The sequence below is a fragment of the Muscardinus avellanarius genome (assembly GCF_963383645.1).
Source record: "Muscardinus avellanarius genome assembly, chromosome: 18".
Taxonomy (NCBI): Eukaryota; Metazoa; Chordata; class Mammalia; order Rodentia; family Gliridae; genus Muscardinus; species Muscardinus avellanarius.
In genome coordinates, this window is record NC_137804.1 from 8,144,955 (window position 1) to 8,164,278 (window position 19,324).

Genomic DNA, 19,324 nt, shown 5'->3' on the forward strand with positions numbered 1-19,324 from the left:
GACAATGGGAGGCTGCCGCAAAAGTTTAAGCAAGAAATGACAGGGCTACAAGAGCTACAAGAGGCAGAGAAAGATGGTGTGATCAATCTACCTGCCACTAGGACAAAAGGAATCTCAGGCGCTCCAAGAAATATAACTTTGCTGGGGAAAGGGGTTTGAACCCAGAGGCATTCTACCCCTGAGCTACATGTCCAGCCTTATTTTTTTTTTTTTTAATTTGTAAACAGGGTTTCCCTAAGTTGTTGAGGCTGGCTTTGAACCTATGATCCTCCTGTCTCAACCTCCGAAGTACTGAAATTACAGGTGTGCACCAACATACCCAGCTAAAATACAACTTTTGAAGGGATGGCCAAAGGATAAAGCCTTAAGTAGGCACAAAAGGTTCCTTAGAGGGTGTGAACTCATGTTAACAGCAAAAACAAGGCCCATGGAGTGGCCAGGTACGTTGCGTGTAAACAGAGACATACATGTGTCCACAGAATCTGCTCACAGGTCCTGGAAGAAACATGCCCAGCAGCCAAGAATTCATCTAGAACCTGCTAGTGGTTTCAAAACAACTTCTCACCACCAAGGATCAGAACCTGTTAGAGAAATGGCTGACTCTAGGGCAAGTACAAGATGAACCCAAAACAGCATGCTGTGCCAAAAGTTTAAAAATAATGAAGACATGTCAAATTACCCATAGCCAACTCACAATGAGGTTTCTACTGGCCAAATAAGGGCAGCTTTAGCACCAAAGAATGGAATAAATAGACCCTAATCCACTGGGTAAGACAAGGCTGCATGAGTCGACCCTAACTCAACGAGTGAAGAAGGAAGTGGGGAGGCAAGTCAATCTCCTGCTGACCCTACAGAGCACCAGCCAACAAGCACGGAGAAAGCGCGCCGGGCCAGCAGGCGGCTGGCAGCAGTCATCCCTGTACAGCTCATCACAGAATGTGAGTCTACTGGATAAACCTGATAAAAAGGAGCATTTACGTATTTCCAAAACTGCTTGTGCGTGATGCTCTTTCATTATAAAGGGAGACACTGGAAAGGTCTGGCAGACAACACCTTGAGTGACAAGGTGGACAATATTGGGAGTAGGACAGATCACTATCTTGTTAAAAACACTGCTGTAATGTTCTGAACTCAACAAAACAACTTCAGATAAACTCAGAATAAAGAATTTCTACAAAATTCAAAACTACTAAAAAAGGTTAAGTTTACAAAAGAATAAGGGATATTGAGAAATTATTCCATAATACGCCGGGCGTGGTGGCGCACACTTGTAATCCCCGCGGCTTGGGAGGCTGAGACAGGAGACTACGCAGGTTCGAAGCCAGCCTCAGCTACTTAGTGAGGCTCTCAGCAACTTAAGTGAGACCGTGTTTCCAAATAAAATATAAAATGGGTCTGGGAGTATAGCCGGGAGGTAGAAAGCCTCTGGGTTCCACCTCCAGTACCACCAAAAAAAAAAAAAAAAAAAAAAAAAAAAAAAAAAAATTCCATATTAAATTATGTGGAGAGATATAAATCAATTAAGACTGCATTCAGATAAGATTCCTAAAAAAAAAAAAAAACTACTCTTTTGCTAAAATGGATGTTACATGAATAACATAAAATGTCTACGGAGTCTAGATTAAATAATAGTATAGTATCACTATAATTTGCTAATTTTGGTTAACGTCACTTAAGAGAAGTTCTTTGCTTTTAGGAAATGCAAAATACCTCTGGGCAATGATATATATCTCTAACTTGTTAAAACAATTTCAGAAAATAATAAAAAAAACTTGGCAAAATATTAACATTGGGAACTTGAACAAAGGATCGGCATCAAATTGTCTCTCACGTCACTGAAATGTGGATTATATGTAAAATATGTAGAGAATTTATTCTTGGAGTTTTTGAGCCTAAATTTATACTAAAATTAAGTTTTGAAGCTTGGTGTGGTGACATAAACCTGTAATCCCAGTACCATAAATAAAAACATGCATTCAAATTTTAGATAGAGAGATAGAGATACCTTGTTTTTGGTACTAGAGGTTAAACCCAGGGACATCCTACCTTTGAGTTAGATTCCCGGTCTATTTATTTTTACTATTATTTTTTAGTACTGGGTATTGAACCCAGGGATATTCAACTTCTGAGTCACACTCCTAGCCCTTTTATATTTTATTTTTGTTGTTGCTCCTTTTGGGTTGTGTATGTGAGCGCGCGCGCGTGCGTGTGTGTGTGCGTGTGTGTGTGTGTGTGTGTGTGTGTGTACGTTACTGAGGATGGAACCCAGGGATATTCTATCACCTAACTACAACTCCAGCCCTATTTTATTATTTTACTTTGAAACAGTGTCTTATTAAGTTGCAAGGACCTTACCCAAATTGCCGAGGCTCTCCTCAAACCTGCAATCCTGTTTTAGCTTCTAGGATTATAAACCTGCACCACACCAGGCTTCTATTTTGTTATTTTGAAATAGAGTCACAGTAAGCTGCTGATGCTAGCCTCCAATTTGTGATCCTCCTGCCTCAACCTCCCAAGTACTAAGATTACAGGTATGTGCCACTAAGCACAGCTTATTTTTTAGTTTGAAACAGGGTCTTGCTAAATTGGTGAGTGTCTCACTAAGTTGCCCTTGAATCATCAATCCTCCTGTCTTACCTTCAAAGTAGTATAAGTGTGCACGACTACATATAGCAAGTCTCAAATATTAAAAAAAAAAGGACTGGGGGTATAACTTAGTGGTAGAATGTCCTTGGGCAACCCCCAGTACCAAAAAAGAAAAGAAGCCTCTTAAATTTCCAATTGACTTTATCATAATCCTGATGGAAGAACAAAAATCCTTAAAGGTCCCTTCCAGCCTGGAATTTTTTTTTGTACTGGGGATTGAATCCAGGGGCATTCTACCTCTGAGCTACACTCCTAGCCCTATTTTTGTTTTTGTTTTTGGTGGTACTGGAGATGGAACCCAGGGGTCTTCTACTTCTGAGCTATACTCCCAGACCTATTTTATATTTTATTTGGAAACAGGGTCTTGCTAAGTTGCTGAGAGCCTAAGTAGCTGAGGCTGGCTTTGAACCTGTGAGATCCTCCTGTTTCAGCCTCCCAAGCACGGGGATTACAAGCGTGCGCCACCACGCCCGGCTTCCAGACCTATATTTTTAATTTTTTTTGGAAACAGGATCTCTTAAGCCAGCAAGGCTGGCTTTGAACCTGGACGATCCTCCTGTCTCCACCTCCCAAGCACGGGGATTACAAGCGTGTGCCATCATGCGGCCCCAGTCTTATATATTTTGAAACAGGGTCTTGCTAGGTTGCTAAAGGTCTCACTGCATTGCTGAAGCTGTCCTCGGGATTACAAATCAGTACTGGGATTATGGGTGTGTTCTACCACACTTGACAACCCCTAGTTTAATGAAAGGTTTTTTTTGGTAATGCTGGGGATGGAACCCAGGGCATTCTTAGCTCTATTTTATTTTCTACTCAGAAACAGAGTCTCATTCACAAACCTGCCTATCTCATGATGGAAGTATTTTAATGTGATGACAAAATAAACTACATATGAGTTTTTTTACCATTTTTGCCTTTTACCAAATGAGATATTCATAAACGTTTTTTTGGGGAAGGGTATTGGGAACTGAACCCAGGGGTGTTCTACCTCCAAGTTATACCCCCTGTCCTTTTTTAAAATAGAATCTCCTTAAATGACTGATTCTGGCCTCAAACCTTTATCTTCCTGTCTCAACCTCTCAAGTATTGGGATTAAAGGCGTGTGCTACCACACCAGACTTAGAAAAGCTTTTTAAGGCAGTAGTATTTGAAACAGCTCTCTCTGAGGGTGTTTATTTAATTCTGTGGTACCAGGGATTGCCATCTCTTGTTATTTTTTCTTTTGCAACAGGGTCTCACTAAGTTACCCAGGCTGATCTTGAACTCATGATCCTCCAGAGTAACTGGGATTGCAAGAATATGCCATGACACCTAGCATAATTTAAAAGAAAACAAAAAACCAAAATAAGCAATTTTGATCCTCACAAATATAGAATAATCTCTTACTGTACCAAGAACCTAAAATTATTACTGGTAATGAGGATTGAACCCAGGTGCTTTCTACCTCTGAACTACAAACTCAGCGCTTTTTATTTTTTGTGGTACTACGATTTTTTTTGGGGGGGGTGGTACTGGGGTTCCTGGAAACCCTTCTACCTCCAGGCTACACTCCCAGACCTATATTTTTATTTGGAAACAGGGTGTCTTAAGCCAGCTGGCTTCAAACCAGCGCCTGTCTCCGCCTCTCAAGCAAGGGGATTACAAGCATGTGTCCATGTGGTACTAGGAATTTAACCCTGGGGCATTCTGAGCATTCCGCCTCAGAGCTACACCCCCAGCCCTATCCTTTTTTTTTTTTGGGTGGTACTGGGTTTCCTGGAAGCCCTTCTACCTCCGGGCTACACTCCCAGATCTATTTTATATTTTTGAAACAGGGTCTCTTACGCCAGCGAGGCTGGCTTCAAACCTGCACGATCCTCCTGTCTCTGCCTCCCAAGCGCGGGGATTACAAGCGTGCGCCACCACGCCCGGCCCCCAGCCCTATTTTTTATTCTTTATTTGGAAACAGGGTCTGAGTTGCGGAGGGCCTCACTAAGTAGCTGAGGTTGGCCAAGAACCTGTGATCTTCCTGTCTCGGCCTCCCAAGTACTGGGATTACAAGCATACCTCACCACAACTGGCTTATTTTTCATTTTTAAAAAGTTGCTGAATTGCTGAGAGTTTCTCTACATTGCTGAAACTGGCCTCCAACCTGTGATTTTCCCATCTTAGTCTCCCAAATACTGGGATTACAAGCATGCACCACCAAGTGCAGCAAAGACTTTAAAATTTATCACAGGAATCTGGGAGTTATAACTTCATTTTTAAATGTTACACAGTAGATTTTATATACAGTATTAGCAACAGTGAAATTCTAAGCAGCGACTCAAAAGTTTTCAGTTTTGATAATTGTTTTATTTCAACTTTCCCTAGAGTTTATGCTTAGTTTTTTGTGTGGTCCTGAGGACTGAACCCAGGGGCATCCTAACCCACCAGTCCCACTCTTTTCAAATTTTTTATTTTGAAACGGGTTCTTACTAAGTTGTTGAGGCTGGCTTTTTCACCCTGCAATCCTCGCCTCAATCTCCTGAGTGCTGAGATTATAGGCATGTGCCACCTCACCTGGCTCATGCTTAGTTTCCTAGGCAAATACTTTATTTTGTTTTCTATTTATTTATTTATTTTTGGTACTGGGGATAGAACCCGGGGGTGTTCTACCTCTGAGCTACGGCCCTGGCCCTTCTTTACTTTCGAAACAGGGTATCACTCAATTGCCGAGGTTCTTATAAATTTCGGAGACTGGCCTCAAACCTGTAATCCTCCTGTCTCAACTTCCCCAAAACTGGAATTACAGGTGTGTGCCATCACACGCAACCTATGTTTTAAAATTAAAGATAATGTCTGAATAAAGATGAAGAATAAGAAGAGTAGTCATAAGGAAGAGCTCAACTGAAAAGCACAGGAATGCTATCGCCAAATCCTCGACACCAGCTGCAAATGGAATCATGCAGACACCACTATGAGGAGAGTTACACACCCTGTGGCCTCAGTGTTCCTAAGCGATGCCATGGAACCACTGGCCACCATAGCCTCTTGGTGTTGAACAGCAATCGAAATTGCCAAGTTCAGGGAACCTTACCTCTTCACATGATCCAAATGGATGAAGACTTTCCAGTTAAGTTATAATTAGTCATCACATGAAATCAGCTCCTTTGTATTATAAAATTTAGGCTATATTTTCAGCATAATGTACAACAATTCCTTTTGCAAAGAGAAATGTATGTACATACCTCACTGAAAATGTAGCCCAGGAAAGTGGTATATGAAAATGAATACATGCTTATAAGCAACAATGTGCTAGGTGGTGTTTCTGGTTGAGGTCTATTTTAGGAGTCAAAGTGTATAAGCCTTGGGAACTCAAGGCAATGGTCCTGTGTATATAGGTATATAAAAAGTAGCTCACTTAATCCTTTCTTGCCAGAAGTAGGGGTTTTCCCGGAACGACATCCATTGTCGGCAATGGACACACCAAAATAAGGCCGGCGCCAGAGTTAACCACCTCTGTCCTCTTTTCACCTATTATATTTTTCATGCATCATCCAACTTCCCAACCATCTTCCTGTTTCTTCACAGAATGCACTCTAGGTTCTTGTTTTTCTTCAGCACGAAGTTGGAAATGGAGTTGAGAAAAGGAGACACATGGTCAGCTGGTGATGTTAACAAGCTCCTTGCTGCCCTGAGAAGCTAGATGGAAATGGTTCAAGTTACAAGGGGATCACCATCAGATCTGGGAGGACAAAGAGTAATTCATGAGGCTTCATTCCCTTCCCTCCCGCCCTCTTTCATCTCCTGATGAGCCCTAGTCTGCCTGCACAGCAAAACCTAGATGAAGGAATCTGAAACAATCGTGTTCAGTTCTTCACTCCATCCAGTGTGGAAAGGCGAGTGAACGTGGCCGGCCATGTTACAATGGCCCCAGAAGTCAGGGAGACTTGGAGTGGCTAACAGAACCACAGTCAGAGATCAGTGCTGTTTAGTATGATCTTAGAATCAAGTGCCAGCAACTAACACCGCGCTTGGCAACAGATGCTCAATAAATTCTGGCAGAGTTAAGACATTTTTTTCAGCCAATGTCTACTTGAAGGCATAGGTGGAAGTCAGACAGAAGTAGTTAACTCTTTCAGTGCCGGGACAGTATGGATATATAATAATCAAATCAGGTCCATGCATTTCTCTAAAACATGCTCAAATTTATGGGTTCCTGATTTCAGGCTTCTGCTTAAATGCTACCTACAGTATCTTTTAAAAAAGGACAACCATAATGAGTTTAGAAATCAGAGCCATAGTAAATGTTAATTAGAATGATAGAGGAATTAAGAACCAGTGTGTAACACAGCACCAATGTGTAACAAAACATCACAGTTCACAGTTAAGTAAATACACTTCTCAGTAATGCAATTCCAGAGCAAATTATAGTTTGAGGAAGAAATAATTTTATTAAATGGCTCCTAACAACCAGGATAAATTCAAAATATGAAGGATAAGAAAGGTATATATTAAGTATAAGTAAGTAACATTTTTTAATTTATTTTTATTTATTCATTTTGTGGCATTGGGGTTCCTGGAAACCCTTCTGCCCCTGGGCTACTTTTTTATTTGGAAACAGGGTCTCTTAAGCCAGTGCGGCTGGCTTCGAACCTGCACCATCCTCCTGTCTCTGCCTCCCAAGCGCGGGGATTACAAGCGTGCACCACCATGCCCAGCAATTTTTTTTTTAATTCTTTACTTTGAAACAGGGTCTTACTGATTTGCAGAGGACCTTACTAAGTAGCTGTCTCAGCCTCCCAAGTACTGGGATTATAAGCATGTACTACCACATCCAGCTTGTCACAGTTTTATTTTGGTTTTTTTTTTTTGGTCCTGGGGATGGAGCCCAGGTGCTTCTACATCCGGGCTACACCACCGACATATTTGATATTTCATTTGGAAACAGGGTCTCACTAAGTTGCTGATAGCCTCACTAAGTAGCTGAGGCTGGCTTCGAACCTGTGCGATCGATCCTCCTGTCTCAGCCTCCCAAGCGCGGGGATTACAAGCGTGCGCCACCACGCCCGGCTTAGCAATTTTTTTATTTTTTTGGTGGTACTGGGGATGGAACCCAGGGGCCTTCTATCTCTGGGCTACACTCCCAGACTTATTTTATATTTTATTTGGAAACAGGATCTCTTAAACCAGCTGAGGCTGGCTTTGAACCTGCACAATCCTCCTGTCTCAGCCTCCCAAGTGCAGGGATTACCAGCGTGCGCCACCACGCAAGTAACATTTAAACCTCATGTCAAGAGGATCAGCAACCTATGTACTACTGTAAAACTGCTCTAATCGTTCAGACAGGATGGGGAGGATAAAGGAGAGAAATATTTTTGTAGGACTGAAAACTGTGTCCAGAGTATGAGCTTCCTCTAGTTCCATCTAATAAAGCTAAATATATCCTAGAGAGTAATTCATACCTTTGCAGTTACAGAAACAAAATTAAGAATATTTACTTTTAACATATTTTAAGAAAAGAAGAGTTCATGATGACTGTATCTTAGCAATTAAAAAACTTGGGATGTGGCTGAACAGCAGTGTGCTCCTGGGTTCCACCCCAGAACAGGAACAGGGCAACCTGGCACCCATGACAGTAAGGGCTCTGCACGTCCACTTGCTCTCTGCCTGTGCTACTGAGCTACAGCCATGTGCAGGCTCCACCTGCAACCTCCACACACCAGGGGGCTTTTTATAGGCGTCCTCTGCTAGCGCAGGTTTTAAGTACAAATTCACCAAGTGACCATCCCAACATCTCTTTCAACTGATTGCAATCCTGATTCCTGAAGTTTACACATTGTTTCATAATAGACTTACTATGAATGCTTCCTTATTTATAAAAGGTCAGATACATCTATATTTATAAAAGGCTAAGTTTATGCCGAATTTTAAGAGAATGAGTAACATGAGTAGGAAAGCAAATCAGCAAACAAAAGCTGAAAACATACCATACTTAAAGGATCTCAACACAGCAAATAGGAAGTACAGTGCACACCCAACCAACTACTGGTTTTGTTCAGAGTAAAGCTAGTGCCACTGGGTCTATTACAGGATCTAATGGGTGAGCTTTGTAGTTTCATCTTGCTGCAAATAGTCTGAATTGCTGGTTAATGTGATTGGTTCACCTCTGGCAGAAGAAAGGAGGAACAGAAAAACAGAAGCTAGGAAGTAAACTGTTCCCACAGGGTCCTCTAGACCTGGACCCAGGTTCCAGATCCAGAGACTTCAATGGAAATGTTACCACGCTTCTCACAGGCTCAGCTTGCTATATATTCTTGTGTTTATCTAAGACTTAGACTGGGTTTTCTGCAAAGCAAACCCTAAACATCTTACTAGATTCTTTAACAAGCTACTATGTATGCACAGCCCTAAGGGTTCCAGACCTTTCTATACTTTCTTTACTTTCTTTTGTCCAAAAAATCAGGCATTTAAAAGCAGACCTATTTACAGAAGCAATAATAGAACTGAATACCAAATACCTCCATAAAGTTGTTTTTCTATAGAAAAAGAAAACCTAAGCTTTTCTTAGAAAGAGAAACTTTTTCTAAGAAACTTCTTGTGATGAAGTTTCTAAGTTACCTTGGTTTTCTAATTATTTTTAATTTTGTATTAATTCAACAAATTTATTTCCAATCATTTAGATATTAATTTTTTTTCATTACAAACAGAATCTCAGGTTTGCTACTCAAAGGCTATTCGTCTTTCATGTGAGGAGCATTCCATGACAGAAGTCATCCCTGTGATATGCATTTCTAAATGAGAGAGAGGGGACATCTGCATGTTAGTTTGGCTGCTATGACTCCTGCCAAGACTCCAAGGGCATCTGAGTCACACTTATCATGAGCAGATAGTAAGAGATGGTATGCCATTACTGAGAAATACACATGCCTTGAAAAGTAGTCAGTTTGACTTGGGTCTGCAGAACTCTACACTTGAATAACTCCAGTTAAAGTGAAAACACAGGTTTTCTTACCTTCAAGTCCTTCCAACTATCCAGGAGTCTGGTGGCCAAGTCACTGATATCCACTGTTTTATCTGGCTGTTCTTGACTCCTCTCACTCTCCACATCAGACACACCCTCCTCTTCATCTTGGGAAGGCATTTCCTCAACAACAGGCTCCTCCAGCTTGGCCACACTGCTCTCTTTGAGCTCTCCCTCAGGGTCGGCCTCGGGCTCAGGGGTGGGCAGCTTGCTGGCCTCTGTGCCGGCTTCGCTCTCCACTCCGCACTCCATCAGCTGCTGAGGGAGCAGAGGCTGAGGCTGCAGCTCTTCCTCCTCCTCCACAGTGACGCTGTCGAGCTGGTCAAGCTCCTCCTTGCTGTCCTTGCCTTCCAGCTCACTGGTGGCATCAGAGATCGCACTGTCCATGCTGTTTTCACTTATGATTTTCAGTCTGCGGAACACGAGTTTCTTGGGCGTGTCTGCTTCGGCGTCCACACTCAGCTTGGTGGAAGGATCAGGCGTGTTGAGCGGTGTGTGGGCACGCGACGTGTTCTCGCTGGAGTATCCATCGCCTTCACTCAGCTGGGGCACAGCAGTCTTTGTCTGAGACCAACGTTGAATAATTGGAAGTACTTTGCTTTCCTCCAACATATTTTTAGTAGGAATGGGCAAGTGTTCCAAAGTCTTTATAATCTGATTGAACATAATTTAAAAAAATTGACATCACTTTGTACCTTTCAAAACTCTGCATGGGACTATTTCTGCAGGAGTACTAAATTTTGGTGCTGTTTTACCTAATTAAGATAGTAAGTCTCTGTAAACATATTTAAAAGTCATAATATTATTTTCCCTGAGGAAGGAAGGAAAATTGTTCCAGTACATCTGATCCACAAGAATAAAATGCAGAGTGGGTGAATACTCACAACATCAAATGGGACTGACTAATATTGTCTATAAGTAGTTCTCAAATCAATGGAGCTTTTTAAAAATTCACACACTTAGCCAGGCATGGTGGTGCACCCTTGTAATCCCCGCGCTTGGGAGGCTGAGAAAGGAGGATCGCACAGGTTCGAAGCCAGCCTCAGCTACTCAGTGAGGCTTCCAGCAACTTAGTGAGACCCTGTTTCCAAATAAAATATAAAAAAGGTCTGGGAGTATAGCCCGGAGCTAGAAAGCCTCTGGGTTCCATCCCCAGTAACACCAAAAAAAAAAAAAAAAATTCATACACTTGCCGGGCGTGGTGGCGCACGCTTGTAATCCCCGCGCTTGGGAGGCAGAGACAGGAGGATCGCGCAGGTTCAAAGCCAGCCGTGCGCGCTGGCTTAGGAGACCCTGTTTCCAAATAAAAATGTAAAAATAGGTCTGGGAGTGTAGCCCAGAGGTAGAAGGGCTTCCAGGAACCCCAGTACCACCAAAAAAAAAAAAAAAAAAAAAAAAATTCATACACTAGAGCCAGGCATGATGGCACACACTTGTAATTCCAATATTTGAGGCTCTTGGACAGCCTCAGCTACTTAGTGAGTTCCTTTGCAACTTAGTGAGACCCTGTTTCAAAATAAAGAATAAAAAAATAAATCTGGGGCTGTAGCTCGGAGGTAGAATGCCCCTGGGTTCCATCCCCAGTACAGCCAAAAAATAAAAATAAAAAAAAATTCCCTAAGTGACTATAATGGAGGCTTATGGACTGTGCAATATCATATATGTAAATGATACAAACATTACCTCCTGACCCTATGAGAAACACCCAACAGAGAGATCTTCGTTCACAGGCATACCACTAACTAAAATCCTAGAACATCTGCCAAGGTTCTCCCTAATGGAGTTCTACAGAAACCCCAAGGCTTCCCCGACTTCCTGCCAAATCGGCTGAGAGAAGGATGGAGGCAAGGGTGATTACTTCACTGTCACTTCAATGTTTTGTTCCAAAAAGTGTTTTATTAAATAAATGACTTTGGGATCAGGTAAGAAATTATGTGGGTTTGTTTTGTTTCATTTTGTGTGTGTATGATACTAGAGATTGAACTCGGAGGCATTCTATCTATAAGCTACACCCCAATTTTTATCTCTTATTTGCATATTATTAATTTCAACTCCAATAACACTACCAATGAATCTTGAGTTATTTATTTATATATTTTCTTGCTGGGGGTTGAAGCCCCTAGCCCTATTTTATTCTTTATTTTGAAACAGGATCTCATTAAGTTGGAGAAGGCCTAACAGGTTGCTGAGGCTGGCCGTAAACTTCCAATCCTCCTGTCTCAGCCTCCCAAGTACTAGGATTACAAGCGTCCGCCACCACGTCCAACTAAAGAATTTTATTTTTCTGGTACTGAGGATGGAACCCAGGGGCATACTACCTCAGAACGACATACCTGGCCCTATTTTTTATTCTTTTACTTTGAAACAGGGTCTCACTGAGTTGCAAAGGGCCTAAGTAGCTGGGGCTGGCTGTGAACCCAGATTCTCCTGTTTCAGCCTCCCACATACTAAGATTACAAGCGTGCGCCCCCATGTCCAGCTTACTTAGATCTTTTTAAACTCTTATTTGCTCCTCAGGATGTTCTTACTCTTGTCATCCAGAATTTAGCTCCTCAATTTTTCAGAACCCCAGAATTCAAGTTCTATATAATTCCCCATCAGTTTAAAATTATGATCTTAAGCCGGGAGTGGTGGTGCACGCTTGTAATCCCGCGCTTGGGAGGCTGAGACAGGAAGATCGCACAGGTTCGAAGCCAGCCTCAGCTACTTAGTGAGGCTTTCAGCAACTTAGTGAGACCCCGTTTCCAAATAAAATATAAAAAAGGTCTGAGGGTATAGCCCGGAGGTAGAAAGCTTCTGGGTTCCACCCCCAGTACCACCAAAAAAATAAAAAATAAAAATAAAATAAAAAATAAAAATAAAATAAAATAAAATTATGATCTTAGCCACTAACTGGATCATTCAATTATGATACCTTGTTTGCTCTTGTAGGTCCAAGCCATGTAGTAGAACCATCTTAGGAAGATAACATGGAAAAAAACCACTGGGCAAGTGCTAACTACTAGAAAGGCATATAAAAGGTTGCAGACTACTACTAGGGTAGTATAGGAGTTCAAATAGAGCCATTCCACCCCTAAGCTACACCCCCAGCCCTTATTTTTTATTTATTTATTATTTATTTAATATTTTTTGCCACACTGGGGATGGAACCCGGGGGCATTCTACCTCCGAGCTATACCCCTAGCCCTATTTTTTATTCTTTATTTTGAAACAGAGTCTCAATGAGTTGCAGAGTACCAGAGGACCTCACTAAGTCGCTGAGGCTGGCTGCGAACTGAGATCTTCCGGTCTCAGCTTCCCAAATGCTGGGATGCATGCTTGTAAAAGCATGTGCCACCACACCCAGCTCACCCAGACCTTTTTACTTTTTATTTTGAAAACAGTTCTCACTAGATTGCAGAGGGCCTAAGTTGTTGAGACCAGCTTTTTTTTTTTTTTGGTGGTACTGGGGGTGGAACCCAGAGGCTTTCTACCTCCGGGCTATACTCCCAGACCTTTTTTTTTTGTATTTTATTGGAAACAGGGTCTCACTAAGTTGCTGAGAGCCTCACTAAGTAGCTGAGGCTGGCTTCGAACCTGTGCAATCCTCCTGTCTCAGCCTCCCAAGCGCGGGGATTACAAGGGTGCACCACCACGCCCAGCTTGAGACCAGCTTTGAACCTGTGATCCTCCTGTCTCATCCTCCTATGTATTGGGATTACAGACATGTATCACCACACCCAAGTAGGGTTAAATTTTTAATCACTGATTAAAAGCAATTAATAAGTAAGCAATAAAAAAGTAATTAATAACTAACTCAAATAATAAGCAATCCATATGGCAGTTTTAAGAAACAGGGGAATGAGACTTAGTGGCACATGCCTATCTCAGCTACTCTAGAGGCAAATGTAAGACACAAGTTTAAGGACAGCCTGGGCCACTTAGCAATACTGTCTTGAAATTAAATAAGAAAGGCCAGAGATGTAGTTCAGTGATATAGCACCCCTAGTTCAATCCCTAAAATAGCCAAAGAAAATGAATTAAATGAAAGTGAACTGACCTCTTCCTGTAGCTTCTGGTTACTCTCCCGGCCATCGCCCAACTCTGCCATCCAGATCCACAACAAAGACAGCCCATGACGCTCCAGAAAGGACTTCAGGCAGGACGGCGAGTGTGTGTTCTTTCATGGGGAAGACAACAAAATACAGGGTATTGGGGAGGCAATACCAGATAATATGTTACAGAAGGTCATGGAGAGGACCAAAAAAATCTACTTAATTCAGAAAAAAAACTATTTTCATTAACCTAACTAGAACTGTATAACCAGCAAATGCTTTAACTTTCTCATAAGTAAAGTGTCTTTTCAGATAGTAAACCTGAACTTTACTAAAGTTAAATTATAAAACAATTTTTTTTATTTTGTGGTACTGGGGGTGGAACCCAGAGGCTTTCTACCTCTGGACTATACTCCCAGACCTATTTTTTTTATATTTTTTATTTGGAAACAGGGTCTAAGTTGTTGAGAGCCTATGTAGCTGAGGCTGGCTTCAAATCTGTACGATCCTCCTGTGTCTCAGCTTCCCAAATGCAGGGATTACAAGTGTGTGCCACCACACCCGGCATAAAACTATTAATAGATAATTTACAATGAAATAAATTCTGAATGACTGAGGAAAAATTACCCTTATTTTTACTGAAAAAAACTAAAATTATAAAAATTATTTTTTTTCAAAATGCTTTCTTTTGTGTTACAATTTTTACTCTCCCATCTTTTATCTTCTATTTTACTCTAGCATACCTAAAAAACTAGAGCAAATGAGGTTACTGCTAAAAATCCCTTGCTTTGAGAACATACAATAAACCTAGCGTAGGCACACTAATAAACAAGGCATGAAGGAATGAGGGGAGAGGAGGGTAGGACAGACCAAGCACCATTAACTGGCCCCCAAATAAATTCCCTCGTGTTCTTTGATAGAACCAGGTCTACTAGTAAAATAACTCGCCAGCCATTTTTAAGAGTATAAACTTTCAAAGTCATATAGCACACACATACATAAATCATTTTAAAATACGATTAACTTTTCTCATCAGTTAGATTAGACTATACTCTAAATGTGCCATCTTGAATTCAGAAATAAAAAAATAAATTAATATTAAAATGTTACCTGAATGAGCTCAAGACAGGTAAGTTTCTGCTCCAAAGTTTCAATCCGAACCATAAGCCGTGATAAACTGAGTACCTGGTTTTTATCTGAAAGACCTTTACCATTTTCCATCAATGTTTCTAGCTCTCCATCTACCTACCAAAGAAAAAAATCTGGTTATGAGAAGACAATCCACTAACTTACAAATCAAACAACATTGAAATCAGAAAAATGAAACGCAAAATCACACTGAGAAATGTTACTGAACTGGGGGGTGGGGGTCTGATATCAAAGAAGACAATCCACTAACTTACAAATCAAACAACATTGAAATCAGAAAAATGAAATGCAAAATCACACTGAGAAATGTTACTGAACTGGGGGGGGGGTCTGATATCAAATGATCTGCTCATGAAAATATAAATTGGCAAGACCAATCTGAAAAAAAAAAAAAAACTTTTTTAAATTGGGGGTGGAACCCAGCATTCTACCCCCAAGCTACATTCCTGGCCCTATTTTTTATTTATTTGGGGAGGGGGTTGCTGGGATGGAACCCAGGGGCTTTTCTACTTCCGGGCTACACTCCCAGACCCATTTTGTACTTTATTTGGAAACAGGATCTCACTAAGTTGCTGAGAGCCTAAGTAGCTGAGGCTGGCTTCAAACCTGTGCAATCCTCCTGTCTCAGCCTCCCAGGCGTGGGGATTACAAGTGTGCGCCACCATCTTCGGCTTTTTATTCTTCTTTTTTTTTTTTGTTGGTACTTGGGGTGGAACCTAAGGGCTTTCTACCTCTGGGCTATACTCCCAGACCTATTTTATATTTTATTTGGAAACAGGGTCTCACTAAGTTTCTGAGAGCCTCACTAAGTAGCTAGGGCTGGCTTCAAACCCATGCGATCCTCCTGTCTCAGCCTCCCAAGCACAGGGATTACAAGTGTGTGCCACAATGCCCGGCTATTCTTTATTTTTGAAAGAGGGTCTCACTAAGTTGTGGAACACCTCACTAAGTAGCTGAGGCTAGCTGCGAACCTATGACCCTCCTGTCACAGCATCCCAAGTGCTAGGATTACAAGCGTGTGGCACCACGCCCGCCTACAAATCTGAAATTCGTGTCAAATATAATTTTATGTGCTGGAGGCATTACAATGAACCCCAAAAGAAAAAGAAAAAAGCTCTTGTGCAAACAAATACTAGATGAAAAGTACTTGAGACAAAAAGCATTAGCTTGGAAAGTAAAATATCTGTATGCCCTCTGCCCAACAATTCTACTTACAACAATGCTCCCTGAAGCAACAGTCAGATAGCAAAAACTGCCCAATGACCGGAGGCAGTATGGCCTGCTGCAGCTGCCTAGCATCGAAAGAGCACTCTCCTGTGTGCTCTAGCCCAGGGAAGGATCGGGCTTAAAACCCTGAATGATTATCACTTTCATGCTTTGTCAAAGTCAAAAACTGTTAGGCTGAAACATCATTAAAGGACCAGCTGTACGTTGTCTTTAAGGGATCTGAGAACTACTTTAGATACTTTCTGATGAAATAAAGTAAGCAAAGAAGAAAAGTATATAAAACAAATAGCAAAAAAAAAAAAAAAAAAAGTATCTGGGCACAGTGGTCCGTACCTATAACCCTAATAATCCTGATATTTAAAAGACAGAGAAGGATTACAGGTTTAAGGCCAGCCTCAGCAACTTAGCAAGACCCTGTTTCAAAATGAAAAATAAGACAGACATGTGTATAAAAATAAAGCTGGTACATATCAGTAATCCTAGTGCTTGAGCTGAGACAGGAGGACCATGGGTTCAAAGCCAGCCTCCCAAGTACCTGGGGATTACAAGCATTCACCATTACACTTGGCTTAAACCTTACTTTTTTTCCCCAACATTACATTTTAAGAGTTATCCAAACTGGGTGTGATTTCCCATGCCTATAATCCTGGTGGTACTTGGGAAGCTAGGACAGGAGGATCGCAGATTGGAGACGCTGTTTCAAAATAAAAAATACACTAGGGTTGGTGTAGCTCAGAGTCAGAAGGGTGTGCGCGCACACACACGCACGCACGCACATGCGAGCCAACCACACTGTTCCATGCAGCCTAGTTCGTTCCATGACTCTGCCTGCCCTCCTAAGATCACGGTCTCATTCTAACACAGGAGTGCAGTTGTCGGCTCACACGGCCTCCACACAACTTACAGTCAGTAATGCAAGTGTCCCCATCTCTGCCAGCAGCACACGAGAGCTCCTGCTCTTCTTACCTATCACAGGACTGATTTCTATTCTGGTGTGTAAGTGGCATCAAACAATCTTAATTGCACTCCCTAACTACTGAGGTTGAATGTTTTCCCATGTAACTGGCTACTTACTGGCTTCATCAGGAGGCGTCTGTGAAAGCTCTATTTGTATTTTGTGCTAGTTGTTTCTCTTATTGAGCAGTTAAAAACTATGTGTGTTCGAAATACTACCATGTATATATTTATAAACTGAAGCACTTTCATTAATGTGGTCTTCACCCTCATTATTGTGCAAAGTAGTCAATATTTCACATATGCAGACATAAGAAATTAAGGGAAGTTCCAGAGTATCTATTTGTACTTCATAAACTACAAGCGCCAAATGACAAAATCATAATAGAGACTTACACTTACAGCAGGTGAGTATTTAATTAAGCACCTAGTATGTGAGATACAATCACTTGTCCTAGAAGAGTTTTTTTTTTGTGTGTGTGTGTGTGTGTGTGTGTGTGTGTGTGTGTGTGTGTGTGTATGCTGTTAGGGATTAAACCCAGGGGTATTCCACCTCTGAGCTATACCCCCAGCCTTTTTATTTTTTTTATTTTTATTTTTTGGTACTGGAGATGGAACCTAGGGGCATTCTACCTCTAAGATACACCCCCAGCCCTATGTTTTATTTTTTATTTTGAAACAGCGTCTCAATGAGTTGCCTCACTAAGTAGGCTGTCCAAGGAACCGCAATCTTCCGGTCTCAGCCTCCCAAATACTGGGATTACAAGCGTGCGCCAGCACGCCCGGCTCTATTTTTTACCTTTTATTTTGAAATGGGGTTTAAGTTGATGAGGGTCTTACTACTTGCTGAGGCTATCCTTGAACCTGCAATCCTTTTGTCTTAGACTTCCAAGTACTGGGATTACAGCTGTGTGCCACCATGCCTGGCCCTAAAACAGTTTTGTTAGGTAGATAAGCCATACACACACTGATGGCGGTCAGAAGAGCAAATACTATTCTTTTGTGTGTGTGTACGTGTTATTGTGGGGTAGAACCTAGGAACATTCTACCTCCAAGCTACACCCCTAGTCTTTTTTTTTTTTTTTTTTTTTTTTGGGTACTGGGGTTCTGGAAACCCTTCTACCTCCAGGCTACATTCCCAGACCTATTTTATATTCTTTTATGTGGAAACAGGGTCTCTTAAGCCAGCAAGGCTGGCTTTGAACCTGAGCGATCCTCCTGTCTCCACCTCCCAAGCGCGGGGATTACAAGTGTGTGCGCCACCACACCCGGTCTCTAGTCATATTTTTTTTACTCTTTATTTTGAAACAGGGCCTAAGTAGCTGAGGCTCACCATGAACCTGCAATCTTCCTATCTTAAGTATTAGGATTACAGGTGTGTGCCATCACACCTGGAACCTTTTATATTTTTATTTGAAAACAGGGTCTTGCTAGGTTGATGAGTTTCACTACTTGCTGAGACTATCCTCAAATCTATGATCTTCCTATCAGCCTCCCAAGTTCTGGGATTACAGGCGTGAATCAGCACACCAGCTCTCCAGTTTGACTGAACTGTGACATAATAGACATGAGCTAGACCATAACTCTGTTTTATCACCTGCTGGCCGATCTTGCAAACTGTGTCTCATTGTGGTCTCATCTGCAAAAAGAGGACAGCACTGTACCACACTGAGAAGTTACTCAAAGAAATTAGCATGTCAGTAAGAGCTGATGCGACACAATGCTCCAAAAGACATGTGTTCATCTCAGGTGGTACAACTACCTAAATCAACCAAAAATCATAAATCTAGGGCAGGCTTGAAAATGTGTTTTTGTGTGTGTGTTTTTCTTTTGTTTTTGGTGGTAGCAGGGATGGAACCCAGGGGCTTTTCTACCTCTAGGCTATAATACTCCCAGACCTATTTTATACTTTATTTGGAAACAAGGTCTCATTAAGTTGCTGAGAGCCTCACTAAGTAGCTGAGGCTGGCTTTGAACCTGTGCAATCCTGCTGTCTCAGCTTTCCAAGCACGCGCCACCATGTCTGGCTAAATGTGTTTTATGTGTTTTTTTTTCTTTTTTTCTTTCTTTTTCTTTCTTTCTTTCTTTCTTTCTTTCTTTTTTTCTTTCTTTTTTTTTTTTTTTTGGTGGTACTGGGGTTCCTGGAAGCCCCTCTACCTCCGGGCTACACTCCCAGATCTATTTTATATTTTTATTTGGAAACAGCATGGCTGGCTTCGAACCTGCGCGATCCTCCTGTCTCCACCTCCTAAGCGCAGGGATTCCAAGCGTGTGCCACCATGCCCGGCGTGTTGTTAACAATGGGTCCAACAAAGTGGTTCTGGGGCAG

At 41.7% G+C, this 19,324-nt stretch overlaps 1 protein-coding gene across 1 annotated transcript in view; it reads right to left on the minus strand.

Annotated features, from left to right (window-relative positions):
* Window positions 1-19,324, minus strand: part of SETD2 (SET domain containing 2, histone lysine methyltransferase) — a gene marked incomplete at its 3' end in the record, with an annotated part of 87,896 nt that overhangs the window by 41,114 nt on the left and 27,458 nt on the right. Inside the window, exons 8-10 of the mRNA XM_080715257.1 lie at window positions 14,776-14,910; window positions 13,671-13,790; window positions 9,623-10,285 (exon numbers count right to left, since the gene is read on the minus strand). Of these exons, the coding sequence (XP_080571383.1) occupies window positions 9,623-10,285; window positions 13,671-13,790; window positions 14,776-14,910 (918 nt within the window). The remainder of the gene's footprint in view (window positions 1-9,622; window positions 10,286-13,670; window positions 13,791-14,775; window positions 14,911-19,324) is intronic.